This window comes from Thermobia domestica, chromosome 13 (genome assembly GCF_964235325.1).
Source record: "Thermobia domestica chromosome 13, izTheDome1.hap1.1, whole genome shotgun sequence".
NCBI lineage: Eukaryota > Metazoa > Arthropoda > Insecta > Zygentoma > Lepismatidae > Thermobia > Thermobia domestica.
This window is the reverse complement of record NC_137466.1, coordinates 115,439,267-115,466,338: the sequence shown is the minus strand read 5'-3', so window position 1 is coordinate 115,466,338 and position 27,072 is coordinate 115,439,267. Positions and strand designations below refer to the sequence as shown.

General features: G+C 36.1%; 1 protein-coding gene across 8 annotated transcripts in view; it reads left to right on the top strand.

Annotated features, from left to right (window-relative positions):
- Positions 1-27,072, top strand: part of gem (transcription factor CP2 like gemini) — a 402,232-nt gene that overhangs the window by 231,962 nt on the left and 143,198 nt on the right. For all 8 annotated transcript variants that reach the window (XM_081736308.1, XM_081736307.1, XM_081736306.1 and 5 more), the window contains one exon: positions 20,169-20,246. In XM_081736308.1, coding sequence (XP_081592434.1) covers positions 20,169-20,246 — 78 coding nt within the window. The remainder of the gene's footprint in view (positions 1-20,168; positions 20,247-27,072) is intronic.

Below are 27,072 nucleotides of genomic sequence, written 5' to 3'. Positions count from 1 at the left end.
TCTTTACACGGGGATATCTCGAAAACGGTTGAACATAATGAACCGAACAAAAACTCAAATAGGAAATACCATGGGGCACACCGAATGGTGTTGTCGCGGCGCCTCCCGGGGCCGCCTTTCATGGGGTACTAGGACCAAACTTTAAAATTTTAAATGGAAACATGGGGTGAGTAATACCTCGTTCCATAGATCTTTAAAAAGTAAAAAGTGTTGTGGTTTTCACATCGTTCACCGTTTTCAAAATGGCCGCCAAGACATGGTGCCTGTATCAGATAAAACGTCCAGTATCACTAGACACCTAATATGAAAATAGTTGGATATAAATGAGCAGAATAAAACTCGTATAGGAAAGCACAGAGGGTATTTATCATTCCACGGCTCGAATATAATGCAAGGGAGGAAAAGATTATTAAAGTATAATTGACATGATGCAAAAGAGGAAATGATAGAAAATGTTCTTTCCGATCAATGTCCGTAAGTGAAGCGGGAATGAATGGTAAAATCTCAAATGAGAACCTCACTTTTTATTTGCAATAGATATGGTTTGTCTGAAACACTTGTGTATACAAATGACTGGTACTATAATGAATAAAAATAAAGTGAAATAAGGTGAATAAAAATAAGGTGAAATTCAAGTTTAACAACATTTTATCCGCCCCTTCGCCTCTGATAATTTAACGCATTGCGTGCAAGATTTTTGGGACATATTTGCATCAGTATGTACCGTTTCGTTACTAAGGATCACAACTGAAATTACCGTTAAAAGTTATTCGGAATGTAACTGTGGACATCTCAGTGAAACTCATATTCTATCACATGCAAGAAGACATAGAAGGAAAAGAAGCGAACCAATATCATGCAGACGACTGTTGAACAAAACCAACGTTTGTAAACATTGTTCTAAAATTGCATTGTTCGACAAATTGGTTTCGCATTTCAGTTGATTCATTTTTGCATCAAACTATTGCCTGCAATCAAAATGGAAGGTACCATTTAACAAGAATTTTACATACTTTATCCCATTACAGAGACATTTATCTCTTATAAAAACACATTTCAAATAACTTTGTTTCGTAGATACAATTTGCAAAAACTAAGGCTCTCATTTGCAATTTCTCCGATCCTTCGCGCTTCACTCACTTACGGAGTGAGGTTGGAGCGATTATTTTCTAGGAGTTAGATTTCTTTCTTTCCATTATGACACTTTCACTCTATCTTTTCGACTGTTGCAACATTCCCGAGCTATAGAATGATAAATACCCTCTGTGATTTCCTATTCGAATATTTGTTCTGGTGTTTTCATATTAGTGATACTACACCTTTCACTTGATGCAGGTATCATGTCTTGGTGGTCATTTTGAAAACGGTGACCCATATGAATAATCTTTTGTAACAGCACTCTTTAGTTTTTAAAGATATGTCGAACGAGGTATCATTCACCCCATGTTTCCATTTACAATTTTGAAGTTGCGCCCTGGGCCGCCATGAAGAGTGGCCCTTTGAGTCTCCGCGAAAATATCAATCGATGGGCCACATGACATTTTCTATTTGAGTTTCTGTTCGGTTCATTTATGTTCAACCCTTTTCATATTAGTGGTACTGCACGTTTTACTGTATCTGATAGAGGCAACATGTCTTGGCGGCCATTTTGAATACAGTGCCCGATATGAAAGATCTTTTGCCACAAGGCTTTTTAGTTTTTCAAGATCTATCGAACGAGGTACCACTCACCCCTTGCTTCCATTTAAAATTAAAGTTAAGCCCCGGGAACCCATGCAGGGCGGACCTGGTGGCACCGCGACCATATACATACACACACACACACACATATATATATATATATATATATATATATATATATATATATATATAGAGAGAGAGAGAGAGAGAGAGAGAGAGAGGGAGGGAGGGGAAGAGAGAATTCTATTCGCATCAGCAGTGGATTTTGTTTCGGAAGAGGCTTGAGAAACGAGTGAGAAACATTTGCGTTGTACGTGCAATGCAAAAAATTATCACAAATTTATTTCGGGAGGGGTTTGAGCCCGATAACTACCCCCTTAATACGCCACTGTACATCAGTCATCCGTTCTCATATTATCTAACACAGCAACGAAACAAACTTTGAGTGAAGGCAATTTTAGTATTTATCAATATCAATATTCGAGACGAGACCGAGACTTTCGAGACTGACCTAAGTCTCGTCTCGGTCTCGTCTCGATTTATAGAGGTCTGTCTCGGTCTCGGTCTCGTCTCGGTATTTAAAAGTCCGTCTCGGTCTCGGTCTCGTCTCGGTATATAAAAGTCCGTCTCGGTCTCGGTCTCGTCTCGATAATTCGAGACGAGACCGAGACGAGACCGAGACTAGTCTCGGTCTCGGTACCATCCCTATTTTTTACCTTGCAACAATGGCTTTGCTGCGTTGCCAATTGTTCATTAGCTACCGTAATTGATTCCTGGAAAAATGCTATTTCACAAAGAGTTTCCGCGTGCGAAAATTATGCGAGGGCGAAAATTACGCGCGTATTTACGGTAATTACAAAATACTTGGTGGAATGAGAGTGTAAGAGGAAACGGGAGAATCTTGTGAAAACAGGGTCACGATGCTATCCATCACATCGCTTGGATTCAAACCAAGGACCACTGTACTAAAAGTGGGTGCACTTCCATTGAATTACCGTGTCTCCATGATTATACTGTAGATAGTGTTCAGATAACAGTGAAAAACGTTGAAATTAATTCTAATAATCGTGTCTATTTGATGTATTACTATTATTTATTTAATTTTGCGCCCTAGTTACGTTTTATAAATTAATGGCAGCTACTGGGAATAAACTGATCACGATAAAACTGTGGTGTACTATTCTCAAGTTTTGACTTTTTTCAGAGTACAAATTACAGAAGATATACCCCATTTAATATTCTTAAATAGCCTAATACTGAAAATTTGAACACAGCATCTTCAGCTGAGTAATGCTTAACTTCTGAAACATCCGTTTTGATGTCTTTATTCAGAGGGAACCAAAGGCATTTATACACAAACAAATGTTTTCTGCGCGAAGAAGATATATTCATATCAAAACCCATTATATTTAAACATAACAATAATTAGTTTGAAAACAATGTAAATGTGCTCTTAATATTAAGAATGTATTTTCCGGGTGCGATCATTTTGATTCAATGTACTAAAAGGTGCCTCTCAGTTTGTAGTACATCTCTTACAAGGAATACATTGACATCACTAAGGGAGCACATAAGGAGCTCTCATCTGTAAGTTCCAAAACAACTAAATCAGTAGAAAGACCAAACCAGGAAAATTACGAGCCAACTCAATTTTTGGCCCTAATCAGTGGCAGGGATATATATTTTGTCATGCCGGAAGCCAGGAAGTTCGATACCCCTCTCCCTTCCTGCAAGAGAAAAAGATTTTATTTTTCATTGAAAAGGAACAACACTAACAACTCAAACAACTAAAACACACTCCCCTCATTTTACTTGGGTGTGGAACCGATTATTGGGTAGTTTGTTTTCTTTAAAATAATTTATTCTTTTATATAATTACATTAAAAGTAACTTGCATCATTGCAAAAGTAATACAATAGATAGGTATACAATAGCGAACTAGCTATACTATCTATAATACACTAAAACAAAAGTAAAGATCGTGACGAGAAGCAACCGAGCCGAGTGTTAGACACTTTTCTAGTCTTCACCCCTTCGTCGTTTGCAAGAATCTTGATCACTTGGTTCAGATCTAATTTGGACATTACTTTTGAGTCTATAGATAGTATCGAAGTCCGTTCAGTCTGTTTTCACTCACTGTCGATCTGAGATAGTTTTTGATGATTTTCAGCTTAGAGAAGCTTCTTTCACAACTCACAACGCTCACAGCTATGGCCAAGATAATGCGATAGGCAATCATTATTCAAACGCAGGAGGTCTTTATTCATTATTTTTAATTGTATTGTATAAGGGTCCTCGAATTACGAAAACAAAATGTTCAAACTTGTTGGTCAACAGAACGCCTAGTAGTCTGCAACCAACAAAACTTGTGTGACGAACTCGGTAGTATAAACGTCTCTTTCTGGTATTTTATTCACATCTTGCTCTCTCTCTCTCTATGCATTTAGCATCTTGCCATTATATGTTCTGATGTTTTCTTGTGGATATTTTTATTTATTTTTTTCTTCTTTTTATTTTTTCTTCTATTGTTCATTTGTGGATGTAATATTAATTTTGTAAGCCTGTTGTAACTGGGATAAAATCCTGTAATAGGCAGCAATAATAAATAAATAAATAAACTGGAGGTACTCGGTAATTATTTATAAATTATTATTAATTTTGTAGTATACGTTTGCAGCGAGAATTACGTGTAAATATTGTATTCTCGTCTCGTGAGCAACACTGCTGGCAAGTGTGATGTCACACTTATAAAAATCGTACTCAACAATGAGGACCTTCCATAAAACACTTGTAATTTCCATCGTAACGTGTTTTAAGTACTTGTATCATTGTTCTTTGCTAAGGTTTCAAGAATGAGCCGAGTAGGTATATATAAACGAGATAAACTGTGCACCCAAATTTCTGGTTCATAAGAAAAGTGTGGAAACAGTTATTAATTAGCATTATATATAACATTATAATGCTAATTAATAAGCATTAATTAGCATATAATGCTAATTAATAAATTAACTGTTTCCACTTTTTCTTATGGACCAGAAATTTGAGTGTACAGTTTATCTCGTTGTAATTGTTGGGTACCCAAGTTTATACAGTATGCGAAAGGCCATTAAAACAGTTGAAGCGAAGAGTCTTAAAAGAGAAACGTTTAGAAATTTTAGGTATTTTGAATAATATATAGTATATTCAGTTTTGAGAGAAAAAAATCCTTTCATATTATATATTAGGGTGGTCTTTATTTTTTGACTTCGAGTTTTTTTTTTTTTTTTCATCTCACCCCACTAAAATGAGTTCATATCAGATCAAAGTAACTCATAAAGAATTAGGTTAATTGAATAATATTAAACGGTGCCCCAAGAGATCTCATACTTAGAATTGTTTACTATGTATAATATGAGGGAAACATACTTTGTAATTTTTAAAAACAATTGTAAGTTAATAAACAAAGACTATGAATTTATAACTATCAAACGAATAAAGGCACATTATAAATAACATTAGATGTGTGTTTGTGGTGCAAAAAAAGTCCCAGAACGGTAGTCACGTGATTCCCTTCCTATTACAAATTTCGGATCTGAATCCAAGATGGCGGTCATAACGGTACTATACAGTAGTAGTTGCGGTTCTTCTCCATTACTCGTATGCAAGACATGGTGTCACACTGTCTCTAGCCGTTCCACACTTACAAGGTATCCTTCCCTCATAAATTCATTCAAAACTTGAGCTCGCTTGGGGCACTATTTAGTACTATAGAATTGAGCTAATTTTTCTCATGGGTTATTTTCATCTGATGTGGAACCATTATAGAGGGTAAGACTCCAAACACTCCAAAATTGAATAGACAAGAGACATTTTGTCAAGAAGAAATGTAGAGTTAACAGTTCTTAACTATAGCCCGACAAGAGTGACTTGATCGGTGGATCAGATGGAATTACGAAAATCTTACGAAAATTTTACAAAGCCAAATGAGGAAAGGGGGTCGCGGTGGCTCAGTGGTAGAGCGTTCACTTCTGGTGCATGGGGTTCCGGGTTCGGTCCCAGCTCGCACCAAGTGAACCTTGTGGTGGACAAATACCGTGTGCGTGGGTTTTCTCGGGTACTCCCGTTTCCTCCCACTTTCTTCATTCCACCATTTCATTCATTTCTCATTATCAATGTCTCCTTTAACCTAGCCGGCATATACGTGGGACTTAAAACGTAAAGATTTAATTTCATTTTCCAAATGAGGAAAACAGCACCAAATAAATAATTCATTGTTGATAACTATTGCAAATAGATGTGAATATAGTGTGCATGTTTAAATTTCAGGACGGGGTCACGGTAGCTCAGTGGTAGAGCACTTACCTCTGGTGCGTGGAGTCCCTGGTTTGATCCCCGTCAAGTGAGTTAGTGGTGGACAAGATCGTGACCGTGAGTTTTTATCAGGGTACTCCCATCTCCTCCCACATTTTTGTACAATTCATTCTTCCATTATCATTTACTTGCCTTAATTATCTGTCTCCCTTAGCCTAAAGGGCACAATTGAGGGACATTAAACTGAAAGATTTCATTCAACTTGATTTGAAATTTCAGCATTTCATACATCAGGTCGTTGCTATCGAGCTGTAAATATAGAAACACACGAGTGTCTGGAAATGTCTATAGCTCATGTGTGTCCAGAGAAACCCACATATTCTATGAAACGGTAAATAAAGCGATTGTATCCATTTACAGAAGTATATACATAGTTGGAATGATGTTACGTACCGTAAGGAAACAAGGAAGACATCATATTAAAATTGAAATAATCAGAATCTTCTTATCCACGTATAAGACGCATTCCATTTTTTAAAAGTTATTTTCAAAGAGAAAGTACGTCGCCTACGCCGACAAATACAGAATACACAAGGTTTATCTTGAAATGTTTTTGAAACTTTCAAAATAATATATAAAAATTGTGAAATTTTGTACATGCAAATATAAATGGAATGTGATGCTCTGCAATACCACTGAATTAACATTCCAACCCAACATAAAGTCTTTTACATGGCAGTACTATTTGGATTTCGTAGTAGCCAAATAATTATCACCCTTATATTAGCGTGATACTCTGTTCAGTTGTAGGGACGTTGTTCACCCACTACACAATGAGAACAGAAGCAAATGACAGGCTTAGCTCGATTGGTTACTTGTAATGGGAAATATCAGCAGTCACTGGAGTGCATGTAGTCTATGAAACTTACACGGTATTAATCACACAGTGTGAGTATTTAAGGCAGAGACTCTAAACGTCTTTTCTTGAACTGTGCTTACTTAGTAAAATTCTTAAGATATTATTCTGTCATAAAAATTTATGTGCTGAATGTTATACTCGTAAAGCTATTAAAACAGAACTCCTTGGCTCCTGCCAGATTGTCTGTTGTATAGTGCGAGTTAGCACTTCAGTTTAATCGTTATTTCTGACTTAATAATATTCTAAGCCTCCTACTTCAAGTCGTTCCTCCTTGTCTGTCGATTTATCCAACACACACCGTATGTTCACAAACAGATTCTAGGTCCTATATTAGAATCGAAACCTCATTATTTCAGTTTTCAAGACCGAGATATGTATGTCCTTCTACTCTGCAAGTGAACGGGTAGCATTCTTAGTTCGTAGTCGAGAGACATTTTTTAATTGTCCAACTAATTGGCTTCCGGTTCCATGAGATATTACTATTAGATGTTGGCTCTAGCCGACTTTATCCAAAATTCCCTCAGAATTTCATTGTTTTTAGTATGAAATAGCTTTAAATGAATACATAAGAATTGATAAAACATGTAAAAAGTTTAGGGTCGTACGCATGGTATTCCATTCTTCGAACTACTTTCAAATTTGGAACTTCATATGAAATTATAATTTATTAGTTGAAAGTATGTACTATGTTTTTTTTAAAGAAAAATGAAATAGGTAAGTATCTTATTTTTAATTTTTAGACACTTACTTCCTCCTACTTTTTCTTGTGTGTATAATGGGCACCAGAATGAGTCAAATGTGTTTTGCAAGTGGAGAGCAGAAAGGAGGAAATTCAACTATTTATGTCATAGATTAGTCTAATTCAGGTGCTTTTCTTGTAACACGAGAACCGTGAAGAAGCCAGAATCACCGAATAAAACCAGTATTAACTAATCGACTAGATTATAGGTGAACGACCAGAAAGCGTGATGGCAGCTAAGACATTCATTGCGTCTCTAAAGGGTGGATGTGGAGGGTGTTTTTACGTAGTTCGATACTGTGTGCAAATGATTAAAGAAGAACGTTTCACTTCTCCGACCATCCATTTGAATGGTAATTTAAGTACTCGACCTGAATATGATTGTGAAAATTATTTTCGTAGAAATATTTATAAATATTGGTACTATTCTTAGTTACAACATTGTAGTGTTTTTTGGTTTTTAATTTTAGAAGGAAACAGTATATTAATGCTTACCCATTGACTTGGATAAATAAAAGTAGTTAGCTTGACGAACTTGCTGATGCGTATCTAAATTCACTCGAGTTCTGGATACCTAAGTGCTCCGTAAATTACTTTTCCAAAGTTGAGACGGTAGATAAATGGAAATAGAAAAATCCATGCTCTGCTCTCTTCCCGGATTCGCCCGAAGTTGTGACCAAGCTAAATAGTTTTCTCGCATTCAAAAACTCACCCGCGCTTCATGGAAATCGTTAGGCAATCAAAAATTAAGCATAAGGAAATTATTAATTAGTCCCTCTTTATCATTTACATTGCTTAACCTATTATTTTATTGGTCTTTTCTGTAGGATGTAAACATGGTAATACGATGATACCCTATAGCCATATGAGCTTGCAGTTGAAGAAATTAGTTTCACTGAAATCAGTTCAATGGCTTTTGATTTAAATTGCGTCATACGTACAGTCACTTATTAATTGAACTTTATTTTCCAGTGAAATATTATCTGGGTTTCCACTGTTGGTTCCATCAAAGAGTGGCCAATTCAGTCGGGAGGCTAACTTAAACAAAATACAGAGTATTTTGGACCAGAAATTATTATATATTTTAACAATTTTTTTATATAATCTGACTGGATTTGAAAGCGTCATGTATTCCAGCGGAATAGTCCCAAAATAATACAAGTATAAAGTGATCATTTACGTATTAAGAATTGGCAGCTTTGTACTAGTGGTGGGCACAAAAACCGGTCTTTCGGTTTTCGGTTTTCTTCAAAACCGGTTCGGTTTTTTACCTGGTCCGGTTTCGGTTTTCTTCAATTTTCAAAATTTGTTCTATTTCTGACCAGAATGGTGTTTCGTTGTTCTCCGGAAACCGAATCCATTTCCACAGAAATAGTTTTGTTTTTTGGAAAAGTTTTCACCGAAATTACAGGATCCAAATTATCTCATTGATGTTTGTAAGAAAACATTATGTAATACTTTTTATAGCTTCTACTCAATGTAGCTTGTTAAACTGTGGAACCTTTTTCATGTCTTCCGAAACATTTCAGAAATTCGGTAATTACCATCACACTAAGTTGAAAGTTTAAAACTGAAGTATTATAATATAATTTGGCTTAAAGCTGTTTAACTCCTTGCACATTATTATTATTATTATTATTATTATTATTATTATTATTATTATTATTATTATTATTATTATTATTATTATTATATACTTCTGTGATATGTATGGGAAATTTTATAAAACGAGTCTGTCCGCCCGCCTGTTTTGTTGATATACGTCAGAGCTAAAACGGTAAAAGATAGCGAAATATAGCTTTTAATATGGATTAATCGTCTCACGAACAGGTTCCTTCTAGGAGTCTATCTTCCTTTTGATATAAGAACCCAGCATTGAAACCGGTAACAGTAGACGTGCACTTTTGTATTTATAATTTTGGATTCTCATGTATCAAAAACGGCGCGCACCCAGATTTTTTTATTGAAAAGTGTTCATTTCTGGGGAAGGAGGACGTCCAATACTATAAGACAGTACATTTACCTGTTCTACACTAGTGTTATTCAACATCTGAATTATTGTTAAGTGCTGCCATAAAATCATTTTGCTGCATCAATCATTTCTCTGCTAAACAAGTATAATTTAATTAATAACTTCTTCAAATTTATCTCAAGTTACTAAGTTTTGGGAGGGGTCCGGACCCGAGGACCCCCGCGTGGATGCGCCCCTGATCAGAAACAACAAGAAGTATCGAGTTTTTTTGTTTGTTTGTTTTAAATATACGGATTCAGCGGCCCAAAGATAAGACTCCATCTCTGCCTTTTGAAGTAATGAACGAAATTCATTGCTATAGAATTTGAACGAGAATTTTGACTGTGTGATTTCATTAAGTTTGTATAATTAACATTTACGCATGTTTCGTGGGCTGACCCATTCTATAGGGATTTAGCGTTTACCTTGGTATATTAAGGTAACGAAAAAGTGGAAAAATTCAACTTAAAAGTAACCGACTTCAGAGACACACTAAAAAGCAGAAAATAAAAACTTAATAAAATACATGCTTCAAAAAAAGCGCTAAAAAGCAATAATAATAATGATAAAACGCGTGAAAGCATAAAATCATTCATTGCTATTATCCATAAATGTTGCTGAAGTCTATGCCACTAACCAAGCAAATAAATCCCTCATAAAATTATCCCGAACTGATTTTTTGGCTTGACTTAGACTTCAAAAGTTTATATATATATATATATATATATATATATATATATATATATATATATATATATATATATATATATATATAATGCTTTTAAATGCTTCTTTATTATTATTTTCTGCTTCTTTAGCAGTTTTTATTGCTTTCTACTTTTTATATCTTTTGAAGTCGAATAATAATAGTTTTAAAAAAGTGTATTATAGAAGGGTTTATTAAATATAAGGATAAGAATACTTGAATTATGTTTGATTTACGAATATGAAAATTATATATCACGGAATTTTCATAATATAAAAACATATAAATAGACTCGAAGAAGTCGATAAAGTCAAACCATATTAAGATTCGTGTTCATTTCAAAGATTAAAAAAATATTTGACCATATATATCAGTGGAAAAATCAAGATGGTGCAGGTATTGAATTTATTTAAGTTTAACTTACTAAATTATATATTAAAAAATACTTTTATTTATTATTTCGCTTAATTTTAAAATATTCAAATTCCAACTTTGAGGTCTATTCCATAAATATGAACTAATTTGATTCGGGGAACATGGTTGTTTTGGAGGGAAAACAGTGGGAATACAATAAGATTTATATAAGACAAGAAAACTGTGTAGTGAAAAAAAAAGAGAAAAAAGAAAAGAAATGGGGCAGGTATTATGAAAAGAAAAGGTGGAAGCGTACTTGTAGGTAAGAAACAGATCCCGTAACAATGCAGAATAGTATAAAATACGAGATTAATTTCTTGATCGTAGCTTTAGTAGGATGATTTTAGTTTCTCCAACTATAAAAAGTGAACTCGTAATTCCCTTGTGCTTGCACACACTAGTTTCATCGGCATTTCGATTGTTGGTAGCACCTCTGGAACTCATCTGGTATACCAGCGAAAACCCTTGTTGCAGGTGTTTGGATGCCCTGTGCCGTTGCAAAATGATGTCCTTTAATTATTGATTTCAATTTTAGGAATTAAAAAAAAAAATCACCGGGCCCTATCGGATAAGTAAGGAGGTTGTGGTAGCCCTGCAATGATCCTTGACGTCAAAAACTGGCCAGAACACAATGCAAAAAGAAATTGTCAACAATATTTGGACGAACACGACGGACCCATTTTTGAAGTCTCGAGAATTTGTTTGTATTAATGTTGGTTTACTGTCTGGCCTGGAGTAGTAATGTTGGTTTACTGTCAGGACTGGAGGTAATCTCTCTTTGTTCGTAATACCCATTGAATAAGCACACAAACATTTTACTTTTGACATCGATATGCGTCAGGGTGGATTGATTTAAATCGGTCTGATTTAAATCACTTGATTTTTTAAATAAAAAATCGTTGATTTAAATCGAATTCCGAATTAAATTAATTTAAAGTGAAAAGTAAAATCCCGTTTCTGTTTTGTTATTTCGATTATGGAAATTAATAATCATAATACAATGAGACTCAAATGTACAGTGTTAGTATGAAAACAAATGTCATGCAAAAAATGATTAGGGAAAATCCCATTTTGAACAGGTAATGGAGCAATCCTGTTTTCTTCTTTTCGTAACATTGGGTTTGGGGTTTTTAAGATCGTTAACTATTTCAACGGGAAAATCACTATCGACATTTAAGAAGAAAATTCTTTTTTTATGTGTGTCTGTTCCTAGATAATAGGGCGTATTTAGAGGGGTCCTATCCCCCCCTCCATTTTTTCTATTATAAGTTTAGACGAAATTTATGTATTTCATGCCGCAAGCTAGTTCTGAGTTTTTAAAAATAGGCCCGTGCCAAATATAAGTAACTTTTGTAAAAAAAAAAAAAAAAAAAAGTCATTTTGATAAACGTTGCTGTACTTTTTCCTTAATGCTTAACCTTCTAAATTATATCACCTATTTTTAGGTGATAGGGTACCTAAAATTCGAATCTTCATTATTCGATTAAAAAAGTACCAATAAGACTTTTTACTTCGTTTTCTTCATGACTGGAGGCATTCTAGAACACGTTACATATGCTTTCACGCCTTTCTGCGTTGAGGCATAGTGTGTGATGACGTCATAAATTTAAAAAGATGGTATTTTTTGTTATGTGTATTATTATTATTACTTGGCGGGTTACATTTTGCATTCAGAAGACTGAAATTTTGCACACTCGTTCAGTGCACCCCTTAATAATTTTCAGATGTTTTCAGATCTCTGTGTGGAAACAACGGGGTCCAGAGGGGCAAAAATGTTTAAAAGAAGAATACTTTTATCAGAAACATAGCTTTTTTGTTTGATTTACCCGCCCCAGATACATGATGAAGACATTTGAAGGGTACCGTTTGAAAATTTGTTTTATTCTGAAGAGAATAATGCACAAATCACAATCCTAGGATAAATAGGGATGTCTGAGGAAATTTTTATATTACATCCGGGTCATCTGGGGCATTGTTGGAATGTTCTTAGCTCATTGTTAAATACTTTCCTCACCCTTACTACTCATGATAGAAGCTTGAAATTTTTTACACACATTTAGTACACTTCTTAGTATTTCCCAGTTGATTTTTAGATCTGTGCGTTAACACAGGGGAATCCAGAGGGGATCAAAATTTAAAAAAAAAGTTAAAAAAATGCCGATTACTATCAAAATTTCCCGCTTCATTGACATTATAGGGAAATGTGAATGTTATCGTTTCAGAAGCTGTTCTATTCTAAAGAGAGTGATGTATGCACCATGATCCTAGGATAAATAGGGATGATGCTGTAGCTGCTTGACTGAAAGTCTATAATTTACGTTTAAAAAGAGCCATAATTTAATAAGGTTAAAACATTGTTTGGGATTGATATAGGTTAATGATTGGGGATAATTCAAAAATCAACCCCAATACTTTCACTTAAATGGCATAATTAGCATTTAATACTAATTGCTAATGCTTTTTCTTCAGTTCGCGACTTGCAGTATACAAGGAGAAAGATTTGATTTAAATCAAAAAAATCGATTTAAATTTAAAAAAATCAACAAAAATGATTTTTAAAAATCATGATTTTTTTTTTCCACTCTGATATGCGCGCTTTCTTTGGTCTTGGCGATTCCTTCGAACATCATTGCGAACTTAGACGTTTCGTTTTGGGATAGAAGCATGTCGGTTCAGTAATTCTTTGTTCAATTTCGCTTGTTCCAACAGATCATCAGCCACTGTCCTCCACTGATTTTTTTTGTTGCTGTGTAAAATTTTGGGGAACCATTTTGGCACACATTTTTCTCATTCCCAATTTTCGGTCAATATCAGGCGAACAGTTTCCCGATTAATGTTCAGTTCGTTCGCCATCATTTTCACGGTTAATCTTCGATCAGCTCGCACAAGTTCACTTTCCCTGGCTGTGTTGTCATCTGTTCATGCTGTTGATGGTCGCCCACTGCGGTGTTCATCTTCAGCATTGGTTCTGCTTTCAGAAAACATTTTGTGCCAACGAAATACTTGTACTCATGATAAAACTTATTTACCAAAAACCTACTGAAAGTTCCCGTACGTTACCGCGGCATTCCTACCGAGTTTCACACAGAACGAGATGGCACACCGCTATGCAATATTTCGTGATGAGAAGCAAACACACGACATCAGTCTTCAAGCTGCTACTCCTGATTGAAACTTTGTAGGTGCGCACCGTTTGTGGTTGTTGTGGGGAAAGACTAACACATGGTGGTAATAGGCTGCAGCGTGGTCACCATAGGCAGAAAAAAAAAAAAAAAAAAACAGTCTCGGTACTTTGCTGTTCAACCTCGTATGGAATTGTATAGATAAGGAGCATATAACTTTTTTTTTTTTCAGTGCTTGAAACATGTCTTTCTTTGCCATAATATGTAGAAGTTGCGATGTCCTTTTGAACTGTAGTGAGGAATTTCTGAAATCTTTGTTGAAAGTCGTCTAATGTCATACCATCGTTTGGAAGACTTCTTTCCTAAAGTCGTTCCAAACAAAATTCGTTAAGTAAAACAGTCAATTGGCTTGGTTTTCGTTGTAATTAACTGTGTTGTTTCGGAGTTGATTCCACCCTTATTCAGTGATATATATATATATATATATATATATATATATATATATATATATATATATATATATATATATATATATATATATATACACGAGTACTTATGAAGATTAGAAGTAACACTATTCTTTATCATTTAGGGAAAAAAGTAGTGTAGTTTTCATTTGAAAGAAAGTGAGAAGTATCGCACATTTTTTTTTCACCCGATATTATATTTGATCTGGAACGTGAAAATAGCAAGGGAAGTACAGTAGCGCTCTTTAATCCGACATTAATGGTTCGGCACATTATGTAATCCAGCATCGGCCGAGCCTCGTAGTTTTTATATTATTTTATTTTATTTTATTTTTTTTTTTCGAGCGGATTCGGGTGATTGTTGACCTTGACCGGCTGGTCGCGAAACAAGGCGTGATTCTAAATTTCAGGTGTTTTATAGATCTTTTGGGCAACTTTGATGTAAAGGATTTCCATGAACAGTTTATCGTCAAGGGTGTAAATTTCGCAATTTCGTTATCGTAGACCCAGGTGAAGGAAATGATTCTATTTATGCTAGCGCAACCTTTGTTCCAATAGTGAAGAATCGGATCAAGATACAAATTTACCAATAATGATGAAAATATAATGCGAGATTTGGTAGAAGCTGTGCCAATGACCCTTTCACAGATATACCCCGTGAGGAAGTTATAGGCTGGATCGAAATCGACAGAAGTTCCAGTGGTCCAAGAATTGAGTGACGAACAGATTAGACAAAGTGTTGTGAAGCAACGAGAAGCCAGGGTTCAGGAGGTAGAATCGGATGGAGGAGGAGGAGCCATAACAGATAAAGGTAAAACCTAGTGAGAACAGGCTTCTGATACATTGATACTTTTATAGAATTTGCAGAATCCAACAAAAACCTACAACTCTATAGAAGTGATTTTTTGCGTATGTTCCGTAACTATATTTTGAAAAAGAAATCTGAATTACAGAAGCAACGTGATATCAGACTTAAAAAAAAAAAAAAAAAAAGCTCATATGTGTCTTTCTTGCTAACCTATAGAGTAGCTTATTACAACTTATTTTAAACACCGTTATAGTGTATTATTTTTTCTCTTGTGGCATGTTTTTGTTTGGATTTAATTTTATTAATGTTTAGAATTATAAATAAGAATATTTAAAACCCCGTAGTTGCTAGAATTATGAAATATTGTGTAGGATATTGATATCGTTTGCAGACTTTCAGAATGTGCGCAAACACACAAAATACATGTTTTAATCCGTTGCGTTTTTGTGTAGAGTGATTCTTCTTCGGTATTTCCGTTAAAACTACATTGACGTTCGATGATTCAGCAAAATCGCTAATCCGCTACGGCCGTGGTCCCGAACATGCGGTTTGAAGTTCGTACAGTAATCGATAGAGTTGTTCGACCAGGTGTACCTCTAACAATAGCAGCGTAAACTACTGAGCAAAGATGGTCCGTGTATTACAGTCATGTACTTGTGAAGAGTTGAGAGGTGTACGTATTTTGTGGACAAAAGGAGGAAACCCGAATAAAATTCGGAGGAAAATGATATGGTTGTATGCAGTGTAGAAACACCTCTAGATGGTGCAAATTATTTGTTACTTTGTGAATCCTGCGATTTGCTACATACCTGGAGTCCCAGCAATAGCATCAAGCGAATATGTCACAGCCATTGATTGATAAGACAGTTTTTAATCCATTTTCTAAAACATTGTCGAATACATTCGATATTTCGATGGAGAAATTCCTGGCCAGCAATTATTTCAATTCTGTTGACAAAGCCAGATCGGGAGTGTGCAGATGGCTATACTACCAGATAGGGGACATATTGGACAGGATATTTTAAAGTTTGTGTAATGATGAGAGAAGTTAAATGTGTTGAGAGGCTTGGGATTGTGTTGAAAATTAGCTCTAACATGAGCCATTACTTTGCACATGTTCTTGATATGTTGCCTGTTATACTTTCTTCTACATAAATTTTTGTGCTTTACTTATTGATTCGTTCTCGTATTTTAGCGTTGAACGCCACAACCCTTTGTGAATAGACAGTATTTTAGCTTTGAACGATCAAGGAGCACAAAAACATACTGTGGCATTATCAAGCCGAACAATGGACTTTCCGATTACGAGACAACTGCCTCACGTGCATGCTGATAAACATAATACATGCATATGTTCTTGTTTGTACAGATATGACTCTTCGAACAATTTGAGGCTAGTTATTTTTGTGGGATAGTTACTTTTGTGTTATTTTAATGTTTATTCTGGTTTTTCATTTACAGTATCTGGTATCTCTTTTCACAGTAGCTGGTTTTCCAGATACTGTGCATATTCAAGTCTTTAATTGTCAGAAGAAAATTTATTTCATTGCATTACTTTCTGTTATAAACGAAAGTTATATTCTGAAAGAAACGAAAGAACTAGTTACAAAACAGAGTATACACCGATGAATAATTACATTATGACTACTTATCTAGTTGGAGAACTGCGTTTCACTCTCAAAACAGTAGTCTCATTCGGTGATGTATGGATTTGATGAGATAGCAATATATGTTTTATGTTGTTCGGTACTATAAATATATAAAATTCGATTTGATAATATCTGGTGAATTCGGAGATTATGGTCCGAAACAAAATTTACTGTTGTGTTTCTGGAACCGCCCCTTGACGATCGCTGTTAGCGCGCCTGTTAGCGCGAGTAACCATCTGCTAGGAAGCTCAAGATGAATGGGTATACTTAGTCCACTCCAGTGATCATATAACAGTTATGAAGGTTTGCTGTACAGGAATAATGTACCTTAAAGTATAGGCTTAACATCATCCTGCCATCGCTAGCCCGTCTCTGTTTAGGAGTTATGCACCAAGATTCAACTTATCAGGCAGTGTGATTCCATCTAATTCCAGTGTCTTAAAAATCCTACCTATTTCATTCACTGTCGTCAGTGGATTGCATTTAGCGTCGGACCCGACTAAGTCTACTGCTACGCAGGCCCATACGCAGAATAGTTCCATTGTTTAATCATGCAATTGCCACTGAATGCGTGGCAGTCAGTGCTGGCTTTTGGCATGTATACCCCATTGTCAACACACTGATATTTTTTTTTTTCAGTGCACTATTTAGGACACGCATTCACCACAGAGGCACGGGGACATTCCACAATTTTTACTTAATTTTCGTTCTATTTTATGTCACCTAATTTTCCGTTGCTCAATTTCCTGCTTTTTTTTCCCTTGTAATTTTCTTCCATTTTATTTTCCGACTTTCAGTTATTTTCTACTAAGCTCTATTAAGGTGTAGCTCAAATCTATTTCAAATATTGAGACCTACCTCTTAATAAAATGTAAGGATTGAGGATCTTAGAATTTAGTTCTTTGAAGTATGCAAGGAAATATGAGTACATTGAATTGGCAAATTTATAAACGCCTGTGATCATACTAGAGTATGATATTAATACATAATTATAAATCTGGCCTAATGTATGTTAATGACACGCTAAGAGAAAATCATTGTCTGCGCCATAGACCATAATACAGCAATTAATATATATATGGTTGCAAAAGTTCAATGTAACTTTTTAAAAAAGTTTTTCTTCGTTCACCATATTTAAATTTCTTCATTTTCGAAGGAAACAAGCACAATAAAAGTAATGAATCAATTACTTAAACTGATTCCAATTTGTAACTTCGTATAATACTATTTATTGATATTTTCTGTAGAGAGAAGAGAAGATACGGAAAGAAACACACGTTTATATATTCTTCATTAAAATGCATGAAATGGCCTGGAATATCGTACGTTTCTTGCCTTTAATCTCCATCTCATCACCTTAGGCCTTTTAAAATTGTTTGGTAGCACTTGAGTTGACCTTCAGCCTATTTGTCAATACATTTATAAATTACTTGCTGTAGCACTGGTTTTAAAATTATTGATTACTACTTTATTACGAGATTTATTGGAATTATTACAAAAGTATTTATTTAGTTCATTATATTATTATATTTCTACAGAGGAAAACGGTAGACAAATTTCAATAACCAAATACCTTGGCATACAACCAACTGCAACCATTAAACAGAAGAACCATTAAAAGAACATTTATGTCTACAATATCAATATTTTCTACATTTCTTGGTAAGGCTATTATTGTTGCTAAACAAGACATTAAGGAATATTGTGCGCTTCATTATCAAGCCAATATCACCAACAAGTCTCTTCACGTCACATTAAATATATATATATATATATCACAGCAACTGAATGGCATAAGCCAAATCTGTAACAAAATGCTTTATCTCTATACATGAAAAAATAAATCCTAACTAACTGATCAACGCCTAGGACAAACTATCTAAGCTAGAAACTTGAAATTTAGACAGAGCTCCTTCGTAGTTAAGCGTTAGCATACGTGCCTTTGGCGCGGGAGACCCGGGTTCGATTTCCGGCGAAGCACATGTAGTTCGGATTCCACGTTAATCAGTAGGTCCCGTCTCATATAGTCTCGCTGCTGAAAGGGACGTTAAACTCAAAATCAACTTAACTCATTGAAATTTGGACAGTACATAGGATTCTTAACATAAGGGATTACTAAGGAAAGATTTATTGATATTCGACTTGAAAGGAGGAGAGATGGTAGTTGCAGTTAATTTTAATAAGATGTCCTTATTTCGGAATACGTTTAGGTTAGAAACATGAAATTTGATATTTGGACTTTTCATTTAAAATAGAAACATGAAATTTGGTATTTGGACTTTTCATTTAAAATAGAAACATGAAATTTGGTATTTGGACTTTTCATTTAAAATAATTAAATGAGGGAGTCTATTTACCAATATGATAATACGAGGCGATCTAATTTCGGATGAGACTTTGAGTGCGGATGAATTCTATGTGAAACGCACAGAAGAAAGAAAAAGAAAACGCAAAATACTGCTTGCAGTAGCATGCGGGGATATTCGCAAGTCTAGTATAATTTTAGTGACACAATTACAACCTTCAAAGTTGAAAAAAATAACTTACGAATGCCCATATTCTGTAATTTATTTGTGATAAGGAAAAACAGTGAAACGAAGTAATAAGTTGGGAACTTCAAGAAGTAATAATTATTGATTTTAATGAAGTGAAAATGTATATAGTCAATCAAATTTTAAATGTCGAGAGTTAACTGATTTACTAAAATACTCCTGGCTTAGTTTGTGTATCGTAGCCGCTGGTTATACGGTATGCTTTTTATGCTACACAACGTTTCAGTTAATAGGATTTCTCACTCGGTTTAGGAAGTGAATGAATCTTTGGAATACCATTGGTGCTTTGTACTTTCTCGTGCACTACATGTAGTAGCTTAAGTGTAAAATTTTATTATATTTTTGTATAATAGATAAGATCTAAATTTTTGTATTTTTTTTTCCGTTAAGTCATTGCTGACATTGGTTCAGTGATAGCATGTTCATCTCTGTTGCGAACGGGTCTCTTGTTCGATCCCAGGTCACGTTAGTTTGTGATAGAAAAAGCTGTATCTATGGGTTTTTCGGGGTTCTCCCGCTTCCTCCCAATTTTTTATTTCATCAGTTCCTTTCATAATCATCCTCTTTCATTGATCATTCATCTTCTTTAGCCTACAGAGCATAATCTTGGGACGTGAAAGTTAAATATGGTATTTTATTTAGAAGTCATTATTTTGTTTGCTCAACCGTACTGCTTATGTCCAATGCATAACATTATATTTTTAGTTTTTTTTTAATATATATAAATATTGTGTGTTAATTCAATGAGCATCTAATGTATTTTCAATCTGTATGAATGACTAATGTAAGCATTTTATTTTTTCCATTGCAGTGAGGCCCTGCTAGCATTACCATCCTTGACTGTTTTCAAACAAGAAGCTCCGTCACCATCTTCTCAAAATGACAATGGGTAAGTTCATTTCTAATATTTTTTTCTTTTAATTTGAAATTTACGAATGTGATTTTATATTACACTCAGGGACAGCTCTATAATGTACGTCCCATCCCAATTAATACGAAGAAAAGTAATTAAGAAAAGTACATTTATTTCTGTATACTAATGAGGAACGACTGAAGGAAAAAGTTATTATAATATGGAGTTCGCAACTCAAATTAATGTGTATGAGAGGCTTGGCAACATAGGGTAGGTCACGAAGTTTGATGTTACTCTCTATTCACGTGTTCTGGCTGGGGCATTTCTGATGATCGCCTGTCACACAGAGCAGCCCATTAAACTCCTATCCTTAGGTACAGTGTAATCAAACTTTTTTTTTTTTAAAGTCCGTTTCGGTGGGCAGATGGGATCGCGGGAGAGGAGGAAATAGGGCGGTGCCTAAGCTCTGTGGCTATGCTAATTTACTCGACCCGAGCGAAGTGGGATGAATTTGTTTCGCTTCTCTCACACACGAAAGAACGACTCATATTGCATCAAAGATGAGAAGAATCCACAGTAGAATTCCGAATCATTGTTTGCGCTCTCATATTCAAATTATTATGATGGAAAGAAAATTTGAAAACTTCCTTAGTGTATTTTACAATTTCGGAATTTAATACACGTGATGCGTGTGTACGCCAATATATATAGTATGGCGCTAAATTCGTTGCACAAAAGCAGAGGGCTGATTCCTGAGGGTAAAACAAACAAAAACGTCAAAATAAACATAGGTCCAAAACCGCGTCGTTTACGTGTTATAAGCTGCCGAAAGCGTGGAAAAACAAACTTTAGAGTTAAATATTGCACAAACTACTGAGCGTAAACGTGACGCGGCATGATATCATCAAAGGATCTTAACCTGCTCTATCCAAATTTGCAGTTTTCAGATTTGTGCATTGGCGGTGCAAGGGATTCCCAAAGGATGTTAGGGATTCCCGGACACTTTATGACGTAAATTGAGTGGACAAGAGCATGTAAAGGACGTCTCACTGTCTGGAAATAATACTATGTGGCAGGTCAGTACTCATACACGCAGATTAAAAGATGGCGGATGAGGTAATTATTAGGGCCTACTGTGCGTGGTTGCATACCTCTTCAAAAAAGTACTAGTAAAGACGTTGTAGAAGAATTCACTAGAAACTTCACGTCGCTACAATATAAAAATACGTACAACACAAGCCAATAGGTAACAGAAAATAAAGAAATTCCGATTGCTGATCTGCTCATATTAATGATATCGCAACGCTTTGTGAACACGTCTAATTTTACTACTACAGGAAGTTAACAAAAAACTACTATTAAAAGACAAATAAAGAACGCGTAATAATAATAATAATAATAATAATAATAATAAATAATAATAATAATAATAATAATAATAAATAATACACATAACTGTTTGGGCACATTTATTTCGCAGTATATCACATTCATGCGACTACAATACGTTCTTTTGTTTCTAATCTGACGGACGTGAAACTAAACATTCGTCCCTCTTGCGATATTCGTTGTAACAGGGTGTGGTCCCAAATCGTATAACGGGACTGCATACCGAAGAGAGGTACAGGGAGTAAGGTACAGAGGAGAGTCTTTGTTGAAATGAAAAGAGGATGGTTGTCAACTGTCATTCCGAAAGGTATTCAAAGTTTCGAACCGCCACTTCAATTCAGAGATTACAGCGGCGGCAAAGGGACCATGGACGCGTTGAAACACTCCTGGCGTTTCCCTAATGATTCAGACAGCAGCAACCAAATCCAGCCCTGATGATAAAGGCGTCACATAGACTAATTGTTTCATATGGCCCCAGAGAAAGAAATCTAAGGGGTTAACCTAGGTAACGTAGGTAACGAGGTAACCTAGATTCTGCCGATCCATTTGTTCCGAAAGGATGCGTAGAGAAAATTTCGCACCTCCGCAGCGAAATATGCTGGAGCATCGTCGTGTATAAACTACATGTTTCGACGAACAGTCAGTGGCACAATCTCTTAATAGTTCAGGCAGAACCTCTTCCAAAAATATTCGGTACTTCCATCCGGTCAAGCGTTGTGGTAGTAGATACGGTCCGATGAAATAATCAACGATTCCTGCCCACATATTCACAGAACACCGTTCCTGATGGGCATGAGTTGATATTACGTGTGGGTTTGCCTCAGACCACAAATGTTGATTGTGAGTATTGAACACTCGATCACAGGAAAACGTAGCAACATCTGTGAAAAGAAGATAAGACATGATGCGCGGTTTATTAGCATGCATTTCGCGTAGCCACTGGACGAACTCCCGCCTACATGGATAATCAGCGTCATGTAATGTATGCACCTTTTGGACGCACACATGACTTTCGTAAAGCACGTTTCACACCTGATAATGATGAGCGTTAACTTCAGCAGCTACTACCCGTGTGCTGGTGGAAGGGTTTCTCTGAACTCGAGCAAGAACGTCCTCCTCAAAAGCCACAGTCCGTACGGTTCTGTTTAGCCCAGCATTAGGCTTGTGTGCTTCCAGCAATCCTGTTTCTCGTAATCTTCGATCTACTTTGGAGAAAGTTGCGTGGTGTGGAATTGTACGATTAGGAAACTGTTGTATATGCAGCCGTTGTGCCAGATGGCCATTACCATCCGCTTTCCCGTATGCTAGATGAATGTCTTCTAATTCCTTACGTGTGTACTGCTCCATCTCCTCTGTAATCACAGGCGTTGGGCATACACACCAGAAAGGAGGATTAATTTAATTGTCCATAGTGTCGATCCCATTCTGTCGCAAGCGACGAACAAACCAGCTCATTCACTCATGTGCAATGACTCCAGTGCACGCACAATGCAACAAAGAAATGAAAGGGGATAGCAAAAGAACCAAACAAGTATCAAGTTGCCGAAGTTCCGTTTCTTGCAAAGATACTGGAGAGTTGAGTTGATTTTGAGTTTAACGTCCCTTTCAGCAGCGAGGCTATATGGGACGGGACGTACTGATTAACGTGGAATCCGAACCACATGATCTCCCGCCAGGTATCGAACTCGGGTCTCCCACGCCAAAGGCGCGTGCGCTAACCACTTAGCCACGAAGGAGCTCAGAAAATACTGGAGAGAATGACAGACGACTATGTACATTACGAAACACAAATATAACTAAATGATAGTAGCAGTAGTAACAGATCAGCATTAAAAGCGATATGATGTCAATAATATGACCAGATAGGCAATCGGAATTTCTTTATTTCCGTTACCTATCGGCTTGTGTTGTACGTATTTTTACATTGTAGCGACGTGACGTTTTCAGTTAAGTACAACGTCATTACTAGTACTTTTTTGAAGAGGTATGCAACCACGCACAGTAGTCTCTAATATTTACCTCATCCGCCATCTTTTAATCTGTGTATATGAGTACTGACCTGCACGTAGTATTATTTCCAGACAGTGAGACGTCCTTTACATGCTCTTGTTCACTCAATTTGCGTCATAAAGTGTATGAGAATCATAACATCCTTTGGGGAATCCCTTGCGCCGCCAATGCACAAATCATTAAACTGCAAATTTGGATAGAGCAGGTTAGGATCCTTTGATGGTATCATGCCGCATCACGTCTACGCTCAGTAGTTTGTGCAATCTTTAACTCTAAAGTTTGTTTTCCCACGCTTTCGTCAGCCTATAACACGTAAACGTCGCAGCTTTCGCCCTATGTTTATTGGAACTTTTTTTTTTTTTGTTTGTTTGTTTTACTCTTAGGAATCAGTCCTCTGCTTTTGTACACACACACACACACACATATATATATATATATATATATATAATATATTTGCAAGCATTTACGGAACGAATGAATATTTTTGAACTAGCGATGCCACAGAAAAATGTGTTACACTGGTAATTCAAAAGTATGAAATAACAAGTAGAGAATAGTCAGTTGTTGAGCTATAGGTAGGTTTAAGGTAGACAACCAGGTCCGCAACCCGAGGGGTGCTAGGTGGACCTGGTCCCCCTAAACTTTCCGTGGCCGCTCCAAACCTTAACAGAAAATGCTATTATGAGCACAAAAAAACACAATTTAGCTGCTGGTAAGAGAATGTTTAATGACTTGCCCTTCCCTAACATATTCATCCCCCCCCCCCCCAGACCTCTGGCTGGTTGCGGGCCTGCGGACAACACTCTTGGAAGGCATCATGGATTTTTTTTTTTTTTTGAATGCCCTTCAAACAGCACGTCGAAGCCGCTTTAATCTCTGTTACGGTCCCATGGAAGTCCTTTGACTGTTGTCTTCACTCGTGGGAACAGGAAAAGGTCCGTCGTCGCCAGATTTGGACTGTAAGGGTGGTTGGGGGAGAAAGAGGAGGAAGCCTTGCGATGTCGTTTCGCGCTACGTAGTCGTTGCCTACGAAGCAGGTGTGGCTTGGTGCATTATAATGATGCAGCTTCCAGTTGGCGGTAGTGTCTGACTCAGGTACAAAATCGTGGTGGACCACACCCTTGGCATCGAAGAAAATAGATATGGCCTTGGCCTTCGACTTACTCATTCGAGCTTTTGCGAGGAGATGCTGCTGTGTACCATTTGGCACTTTGACGTTTTGTGTCTGTGTCGTATTCAAACACCCACATTTCATGGCCAGTTATCATTTGTTCAAAAACTCAGGATATGTTTGATTATTGTTTTTCAGTTTGAAGGAATATATTTTTCCAATGTCTCATATTAATTTCATTAAAATCTGATGATAATCTTTGGAGCTGGGCCATGAAAGTCCCAACGGCTGACTATGAAACTCTTCAACACTGATACAATACACCATTATCTTGATACGGCCTCGTAAGTTTTAAATTAATGGAGTAAAAATGCTGAAGTTTTGTACTATGCAAATAGGCGACATTGGTTGGCACACTGCGATACCATAAGGTTAACAGTGTTGCCAACCCAACGTAGTTTTATTTTTCAAATGATACTCCGTCAGATTATTAGATATTTCAAATCTACATATAAAACGAAATTGTACAATACCACGCTCGTCATGCAGCGTTGAAAAATGACTCTACAGTGCCTCAAGCATTGAAAAACAATCAAATTTTTAAGGACTCGACAACAGTAATAACGCAAGTGACATGGGCAGGGTAATGTATATATCTAGAAAATCTTGACGTCCAATACTACGGTCACCATATGACGTATTTCGAATAAGTAGAAACACAGTGGCAAGGAATTAGAAGTTTGACATTTTAAAAGAATTTATTTCGGAAAAAGCCTTGAGATAAGTATCACATCCAATTAAGTATATGATTTTCAATAGATATAAATACCATAATGACGTTTACGACAATTGGATACCTCAAACCATTCGGGAGATATGAAAAGAGTGGTCAAATCTAATATATTGCTTAAAATGATATCTTTGTGGGAACTTTTAAAAACAAATATTTATTTGCTTTGCCTCTATAAAATTAGACAATACTTTTTGGTTGATATAATTGCAACAAATACTCTGAAGTACATAATTTTAAGTAATGTTGCAAACTTTTAACAGTTTTACCACATGTCGAGATCGGTTTGAGGTATCAAATTGCTGTAAACTGTATTGTGAGAAACAATATATGTAATTTGATGAGGTGCTTATCTAAACAGTTTTGGCCTCGGGAGCCTCTCATCAGCAGTTTTTTTCCGTGGAACCCGACACTGTATGTCATGTTTTGTAACTTGCGGTGGACTGTGATTATTGACACAGGCTGTGGGAAATGTTACTTAAGTTCTCCGTCACTTGCACCACAGTCGCATAACAGTTATGAGTGACAATCCGTTTTTTAATACTTGGTGAGTCTTGTTACTGAGTTTTTTTTTTCGACCCACTATTCCTCTTCGTCGATGTAGTTTTGTCGTGAGTTTGGTATACCGTCATCATCTTGAATACTATTCCTTGCGATACAGGCAATAGACTTGTCACTTTCGACATCCTTGCACCACTTAATCGAACGCCAACAATTTGCTCTCTCCGAAAATCTTGAAAATGAGATATGTCGCCCATTCTTGCTATTGTTTTGCGCAAACTGCCGCTTTGGTACTCCTCACGTAGTACAGAGTTCGCCCAAACACACCACTACTAACAGCCTGGCGCTGCGGTCGCCGTCTGAATGTTGGCAACCCAGACATTCATGTGTTTCCAACTCCATATTTTTTCAACTAAATTGATTGATGTCCGTAATAATTAATTTATAGTACAATTCTCCTATTTGTAATAAAACTTGTTTGTTTAATTCATAAGTAATAAAAACAATAATGTATTTTTGATATACTTACCATTGAATATATTTACCTTTTTTTCTGGGAGCACACGCTTAAATGGAAATGTCTCGTTCGGCATACCCGAAAACAGAAGTTGAATATCACTACTCTAAGAAATTCATTCATTCAAGGAATTGCAAAGTTATAGATCAACTTTATACTCAATTCTAACTAAATTACGAGGGTAATTTAACTTAAAGTGGCAACATAGTTGTGAAATGGAATGTAGTGAATCACTCACTTCAAGAAGCTTACAGTCCTTCGATGTAGTCTTCGCCAGCCTGTCGAACCCTTCGCCAGATCGTAATCGTTGAATACCTGTCAGAGCCCTACTTTGTGCCCCTAAGGCACGAACAATGCTGGGAATGCCTCTGAAACGTTTGCCTCTGAGAGGTTCTCTCAGTTTTGGGAAAAGATCAAAATCGCAGAGTACTCATATTCGGGGAGTATTGCGGGTGCTCCAGTATCTCCTAACTCCATCGTCGTAACAGAGTCTGTACTGGATTGGCTGTATAGCATCTGGCATTGTCGTGTAGGAGAATTGGTC